The 7,131-nt window shown below is 51.4% G+C and overlaps 2 protein-coding genes across 5 annotated transcripts; both read right to left on the reverse strand.

Moving 5' to 3' along the window:
• Window positions 1-234: 234 nt before the first annotated feature.
• On the reverse strand, window positions 235-6,573 carry B3GALT4 (beta-1,3-galactosyltransferase 4). Of its 2 annotated transcripts, none has more exons than XM_082415000.1 (2): window positions 6,477-6,573; window positions 235-1,687 (listed from the first exon to the last, which is right to left on the reverse strand). In XM_082415000.1, the coding sequence occupies exon 2, from the start codon at window positions 1,662-1,664 to the stop codon at window positions 528-530; it is 1,137 nt and encodes a 378-aa protein (XP_082271126.1). In that variant the 5' UTR covers window positions 1,665-1,687; window positions 6,477-6,573; the 3' UTR covers window positions 235-527. The 2 variants fall into 2 exon arrangements, with proteins under 2 accessions (XP_082271126.1, XP_082271125.1); XM_082414999.1 differs by lacking the exon at window positions 6,477-6,573 and adding an exon at window positions 1,867-2,492.
• Window positions 2,625-7,130, reverse strand: RPS18 (ribosomal protein S18). 3 transcript variants are annotated; one of them, XM_082415003.1, is made up of 6 exons: window positions 7,045-7,130; window positions 6,477-6,575; window positions 3,261-3,347; window positions 3,071-3,172; window positions 2,872-2,963; window positions 2,625-2,744 (listed from the first exon to the last, which is right to left on the reverse strand). In XM_082415003.1, exons 1-6 carry the CDS (start codon window positions 7,045-7,047, stop codon window positions 2,669-2,671), a joined length of 459 nt encoding a protein of 152 aa, XP_082271129.1. In that variant the 5' UTR covers window positions 7,048-7,130; the 3' UTR covers window positions 2,625-2,668. The 3 variants fall into 3 exon arrangements, with proteins under 3 accessions (XP_082271129.1, XP_082271128.1, XP_082271127.1); XM_082415002.1 differs by having other exon boundaries at window positions 7,030-7,084; XM_082415001.1 differs by having other exon boundaries at window positions 6,991-7,062.
• Window position 7,131: the final 1 nt, after the last annotated feature.

Here is a 7,131-nt window from a genome sequence, read left to right on the forward strand (position 1 = left end):
CCTGGGGCTGCTCTCGGACGCGAGGGGTCGTGGTGTCTTGCTTCTACCCTCACCCCTATCTTGTGGTCGCTGTGGCTTTAGTCTGGCTCTCTAGGGCCTTCCTCCAGGGAGAGGCTCTCCTCCCTCTCCCACATCCCTGGAGATGTCCTTTCCATCCAGCAGGCTCTGGTAGCCTTCAGGCTCCCCAGGTTTGTGATCGGAGACTCCTGGTGAGGACCACACTGTACTCAAGAGGAAAAGAGACAAGTTTATTGAGGGGCTTGTGCCCCTCCCCTGCCGTGGCTGGAGAGAACAACCCAGCATGTGTGGCTCTTCCTGATGACCATCTTTGGGGCTGGCAGGCCAGGCAGCCCCCTAGGTGTCTCCTGTATCCCTCAGTCTTCAGTGACAGACTAAGCATCTGATGTAGGGCAACCAATCAGCTGCAGCCAGCTAGAGCCTCTGCCTTGGGCCCGGGAGAGAGAAGGTGGTGAGGGTGCTGGCTGGACTCTCAGCTCCTCGCTCCTCTCCTGGGCACCGAGGCCCTCTCAGCTATGAAGCCAGGCTATTACCCGACATCGGAGGATGCCGAGGACTCCCTGGAGCCAGGAGCAGAAGGGTACAGTTCTTTCCCCGTCAGAGCCACCCACCAGCTTCCAGGCTTCCTGCATCTCCCAGGGGTCCAACTTGTGGGATGTCAGCAGGAATTTCCCATAGCAGCACCGATCCAGGGGGTAGTGGGTGGCACCAGCCAGCTTGACACAGTGGGTTGGGGCAAGGCCTCCTCGTCGGGCACTTAACCCCACAAAGACATCCTCCAGTGGCAGAGGGGGTGCCTGGCTGGCTACCTTCAGTATGAGCTGCACAGCAGAAGCCGATAGCACATAGCCCGTGCCTGAGGCGTAGGGGGGAAAGGGGCCCCAGGTGGGAGGCCACTGTTCCTCTGATATCTGGTGCTTGCCCCCTGGTGTCCGAGAGGGGTGCACCCGCCAATGCACACGGCCCAGGTACAAGAGAGGCACGGGCTGGCTCGCCAAGGTGGGGCCTCCTTCCCACTTTTCATCTCCAACTTTCGCCTTTCTCAGGGGCCCCATGCCCCTTTCCCATTGCTCCCAGCGGCCTCCTCGCCGGACCAGCTCTGATACCAGTTCGGGGACATTGACGAACACATCATCGTCGGTCTTGAGGATGTAGCGGGCCACAGGGCAGTGTTTGTCAGCCCAGTTCAGCCCGCTGAGGGTCTTGAGAGTGAGGTTGCGGTAGGAATCCTGGAAGGCCGCCTGCATTATGTCCCCCTGGGCCGCTGACTCCCGCGCCAGGTCGTTCCCGCGCGAGCCCCAGCTGGGCTCTCCCAGCAGAAAGACAGTCTGCACCCTGAGCCCTCGGGCCTCGCGCAGCTGGCCCCACGAGGCCCGAATGGCGTTTCTCTGGTTCAGGTTCTCCGGGGCCGTGCAAACCAGGATTAGCAGGAAGGGCGGGGGGCCGGGACCGCCGCACGCCTCCTCGTTGGGGATCAGGAGGCGGGGCAGGGTCAGGGGCGGCCCCGGCGAGGCCGGGCCTGGGAGCAGGGAGGCTAGCGAGAGGCTCAGCAGCTCCTCCCCGATGCCCGAGGGCCCAAAGAGCGTCCAGACAATCACGAGCAGCAGGGCGGCCAGGAGGAGGCGCCGGAAGAGGCTGAGGCGCATGGTGCGGCGCGGTCAGAGGGGACCTGGAGGGAAAGATGGAATGCGGTTAGAGGGCGGAGAGTGCAGCTCTAGGACACTTGGGTCCCTAACCGGCCACGCCAGGGCTGGGGCAGGCCGAGGGTACGGCCTGTACCAGCGCCCTAAGGTGCCGGCGCGGGAGGCGGCGCGGCGGGGCCCATGGCTGCAGCTGGGGGGAGGTTACCTTGTCGGTTCGGCCGCGGAGGCCCGGCTCCATGGCCGGCGGGTTTCCGCTTCACCAGTCACCTCCCCTGTCCTCGGCAGCGGCCTAGTCCCGCCCCTCTCGCTGGGAGGGCGTGGCGTGCGCGTCCCCGGCAACCCTGTCAGAAGCTTCGCAGCCGCGCGGCAAGCAGAATGCAGAGAGGAGGGAGGGGGTGGTGCAGAAGTGGGGTCTTTCCCGAAACTGGGCAAGAATGGAATTGGACCCCCGGGCCTCGGGCACAGCGGGCGAACGCTGTGCAGCCGGAACGGCAGCGGCTGCCTCGCAACCATGCGCCACCCACCCCCACCCCCGCCCTGCCGCTCAGTTCTTCCGGGTCACCAAAATCAGCATCTCCCACCAACTCGCAGAAACCTACGGTGGTAAAGACCTGGAAATACTCACCTAAGCGGCAACCGGCTAGGCTCAACTACCTACACAAGCCTCAACACCCTGCAAGCCAACAATAGGGAGCCTAGTCTTGAAAACCATGAGGGCTCCTCCTCGAGGATGAGCCTGTTGGTTGCCCCTTCTCCCACCCACCTGGACAGCGGGCACCACTAAGTAAAACGTTGCTTCCCATAGTGGGGAGTGGCAACAGCATAGCTTTAACCAAGACCAAGGACACTGGGCAGCTGAGTGGGGAAATCAAGCAGGAGGGAAAATGACCAACAGGGCCCAGTGTGAGAACATGTTCCCTATTAGTGTCTCCAGAAAAATGCAAAGAACCATAAAGAAGGAAGCCATAACTGTATAAACTATTTATTAACAGACAATGCCCACAAATTTATTTCTTCTTGGACACGCCCACAGTGCGGCCTCGGCGGCCTGTGGTCTTGGTGTGCTGGCCTCGTACACGAAGTCTGCAGGTGAGAAAAGAGAAGGGTTACAGGTCTTACACCATACAAAACAAACGTCTGGGAAAAGACAGAGCATGAAAATTCCCTGGGAGTCTAGGGACAGGCAGAGATGAGCCCCCACCCCACTCACCCCCAGAAGTGGCGTAGCCCTCGGTGGGCCCTAATCTTCTTCAGTCGCTCCAGGTCTTCACGGAGCTTGTTGTCCAGACCGTTGGCCAGGACCTGGATACAGAGGACATGGTGACGTATGCTTGTTCTACCCCCTGGCTTATGACCAATTCTAACTGGACACCCTGCTTTTCTCTAATCTCTCCCATCTTAATACACACCTGGCTGTATTTTCCATCCTTCACGTCCTTCTGTCTGTTTAAGAACCAGTCTGGGATCTTGTATTGGCGTGGATTCTGCATAATGGTGATCACACGTTCCACCTGGCAGGCAGGACAAGGGTCAGGTCCAGATGGTCTCCCCGCCCCCTCCCCATAGGCCCAACCCCTAGCCCCCCTTCCTTGTCCTCACCTCATCCTCAGTGAGCTCTCCTGCCCTCTTGGTGAGGTCGATGTCTGCTTTCCTCAACACCACATGAGCATATCTTCGCCCCACACCCTGAGGAAAGGTTTCAGAGTCGGATGAGTCTGATTTTTTGGGTTTCCTTTAAAGACCCATGATTCAAAAAGCACAGAAAGGTAGGTCCTAAAATAACCTAGTGCCTTATACTTTTCCAGATACAAAGCCTAATCATTAAAAGAGAAAAAGTTTTGTTCAGAGGCAGGGCTGGACCAGAGAACTTGGGGCAGATACCCCTTGAAAGCAGAATCTTTTTTTCCCACATTGCCCAGCATACAGACGTAGTTGTAAATGCTGCTGTTAAGACAATACAGCAGCACCCAAGAATGGCACCTCCTAATTTCTGCATCGTGGAGGATGAAGCTGATGTCCCTCAGAGCTGATGTAGCACCAAGGCAGCAAGACTAGGGTATTTTCAATTAATAGGGTTGATTAAGGGGTAGGAATGCCAGTTGCTCACGATGTCTAAGGGCCACGCGCCATGATCCTTTGGGCAGGTCACTGCACGATCAAAATAAACGAACACTTAAATCGGTGACATCGTATCACCACCACCACTGGTACTCCTTGCCACCTGAATTCACAAGCCAAATAGACTTGGATAGTGAAGGACTGTGTGCTGGGTTGAATAGTGTCCCACCAAATGTATGTCCATCTGAAACCTCAAAACGTTACTTTATTTTGAAATATAGTTTGTTAAAATGAGGTCATACTGGATTAAATCCAATGACTGGTGTTCTTATCAAAGGAGAGGACACAGACACAGAGGAAAGAAGGCATGTGATAAGAGGCGAGACACTAGAGTGATGCAGCTGTAACACAAAGAAACCAAGGATGTTTGGCATCCAGAACCGAGAGATTAAGTTTCTGTTGTTTGAAGCCAACCAGTCTGTGTTACAAGGGCCCCAGGAAACTGAAATAGATGGTATTTCCTCTCTGTAAGAAAGTGCCCAGGGAGTCAAATTACCAGATTGATTTGGAAGAGACTAGGATCTTAAGTCTCTCTCAAACTTTAATTCTCTTCCTTCTACTTTTAAGTGTTTCTTTGTATCTCAAGGGCCTGGACCATATAACAGAAGAGTTGATACTAACTTCATACTAGTCTCTGAAACCCAGTCATTGTGACCAATTCCGACCCCTTCCATGTTTCCAAACAATCCACAGACAACAGTTATCATCCTTATTTAGAGAAAGAGCAGAACAACCAGCCTTAAGGAATATTCATAGCAAAAGTGTACAAATGGAAACAAAACAACAAAGGGATCATGGCACAGAATAACCTTGCAGGTGTGTATTACCTCTCAGCAAATACCCTCTTCTGCTTGTGCCAACTTCAATACTTCACCTTTCCCTGGCCAATTAACCTTGCTCCTCTATTTTTTGAGGAACCCCTCCTTATACTCAACCTCCCCCCAGGCAACTTTCTTCCAACTTCTAAGTTTTACCCCGCCCTACATTCCAGATCATTAACAAAAGACCACCTGCAAAGGTGGTGGAGCAACAGGGCTCCCATACACTTCTGGTATAAAGTGTAAATTGATACGACCACTTTGGAAAACTGTTTAGCAGTACTTACTAAAGCTAAACATATACATGTCCTATATACCTACCAGAAATGTAGATGGATGTTCTTTAAGAACGTATATGTACATGTACTAGAACATTTGTAACAGCACTATATGTAATAGCTAAAAACTGCCCCCCCCAAAAGACCACTTGCAAGCTTCAGTTGTCTCACCAGAGGAAGAGCCAGCAAAGGCTGACTTTCCACACAATTAGCAATGGCCCTAGTACCTGTCTATATCTAATCTTTCCCAGTGATAAGTAGGCCATCAAGTTAATAAAAAGATTTCTTATCAAAATACTCATTAAGTATCGGAAACTGCTTTGGTTAAACTGTTTTAAGCTGACTACAAAGGTTGACACATACTTAAGGTAACAAATAACAAACTAATTGATTTCAAAGAGGCAGAGGAAGGGTTTAACAGAAGCATCCTACTAACCATGCTCATCTTTTATTTTCACTATCTCATCTACAGCCTTTAAAAAGGGAACAGGCAACCTCACAGATACAGTGGGCTCAGTTCCAGACCATGCCAAACAGTGACTATTGCAATAAAGGGAGCTACACAATATATTTTGGCTTCCCAGCACATGTAAAACTTATGTAGTCTATTAAGGGAGCAATAGCCTTATGTCTCAAAAAACCCCATACATACCTTAATTAAAAGATACCTTATTACTATAAAGTGGTAACCATCACCTGAGCCTTCAGCAAGTCTAAATATTTTTGCAATAGTAACACCAAAGGCCACTGATCACAGATCACCATTAACAAATATAGCAATGAAAACGTGTGAAATATTTCAAGAATTACCAAAATGTGACAGAGACACCAAGTGAGCAAATGCTGTTGGAAAACTGACTTCCTTGAGACAGGGTTGCCACAAAAAACCACATTATTGCTAAGCACGATAAAATGAGGTAAGCCTGTACTGTATTTCACACTGCCTTACTAGTTTCACAGAACAGAAAGAAGCAGTCTTCATATGTACCATTTAAGAATGAAAGCTGTGCTCCTTGAATTACAGAATTAAAAAGTAAATGGAATGGATCTTATAAAGAAAAGCTTATGATATACTGTTTTAAATTAACAACCTATCTATAAAATATTTATAATGGTGTCCTGTCATGACATAGTGACACCTCCCATCTCCCAACTTAGAATCTCTCGGCATTTCTACTCACCCTTCAAAATGTACAATTATCCAATTCCTAGGATATACACATTTTCCAGGAAGGGTTGCTGTTATGATGCACTGGGGGAGAGGGGCAGAAACCAAATCTAGCACGGACCTTACAAGCTGATTGATGGCTGATGGTCCAGGAAGTTTTTAGTGAATTCAGGTAGACAACCAAACCCATTCCCCAGCCCCTAGGTGAAATACATTGGCTTGACCTGAGACTATTCTTTGGCTTTTATCACTTACCTTTTGGGGCAAATATGGTTCAGGGGTTAAGGGGACTAGTTGTGCTCTTAACCATTCTTTTTTTACCCAGCAGACATGGTGATCTGGTTGGGACTTCCTCCACCTTGCCTTAACGACAGCTCAATTGTTAACAACCCAAGTTTCACTTACAACCCAAGCAGCCCTTACCCTACTTTACCTTAATTGCAGTAATGGCGAAGGCAATTTTCCGCCGCCCATCGATGTTGGTGTTGAGTACTCGCAAAATGTGCTGGAACTTCTCGGGGATTACTAGAGACTGACAGAGATTCGGGGAGAAATTAGACACCGTGAACTACCATTAAACCGTAACCTCAAACACGAGCGTTAAGCTTGTCACACAGAGAGCAAGAAGCCCCCGTCAGGTTTTCACGACACAAAAAACTCCTCAGTCCTGCAGACAGCAGGAGCATCAAGTGTTCAGGCTGGGAAAAACGCAACCTCCGGGAGGAAGCACGTCTCCTGCCCGTTCCCAAAGTACACTCTGAGTGGCGGAGGCCGGAGGTCCCCACTCACACCCAAGCCTTTCCAGCGCCCGGGAAGTGACTTCCTCCGGCCCCACTCCCCAGAACTGGATGTCTTTAGTCGTCCTTTTCCAGGGGTGCGATCCAAGGCTCCACACAGAAAGCTGCAGGCCCCCAGGGTAGGACATTTTCCGCCCCCTGACAGCAGACCTTCCTTGCCCCGGTTCCGATGTCGCCAGATCCCCGTACCGACTCCAGTCTTACCATGGCGGCGGCCCCAGCGGCGGCGTGTAGGCCTCCAGTGGAAGAGAGAACGGAAGTGACATAGCAGCACTATATCGCTACCAGTCG

Source organism: Balaenoptera physalus, assembly GCF_965194825.1.
Source record: "Balaenoptera physalus genome assembly, chromosome: 11".
In the NCBI taxonomy this organism is placed as follows: domain Eukaryota; kingdom Metazoa; phylum Chordata; class Mammalia; order Artiodactyla; family Balaenopteridae; genus Balaenoptera; species Balaenoptera physalus.

Bases quoted from the DNA above. Each gene is read 5' to 3' on its own strand.
- RPS18 (XM_082415001.1), bottom strand. From the start codon at position 7,047: ATGGTAAGACTGGAGTCGGTACGGGGATCTGGCGACATCGGAACCGGG. The intron at 6,576-6,990 runs GTCTGCTGTCAG...AATCTCTGTCAG, and splicing joins TCGGAACCGGGGCAAGGAAG to TCTCTAGTAATCCCCGAGAA. The intron at 3,348-6,476 runs GTAAAGTAGGGT...ACCTTTCCTCAG, and splicing joins TCGCCATTACTGCAATTAAG to GGTGTGGGGCGAAGATATGC.
- B3GALT4 (XM_082415000.1), bottom strand. From the start codon at position 1,664: ATGCGCCTCAGCCTCTTCCGGCGCCTCCTCCTGGCCGCCCTGCTGCTC.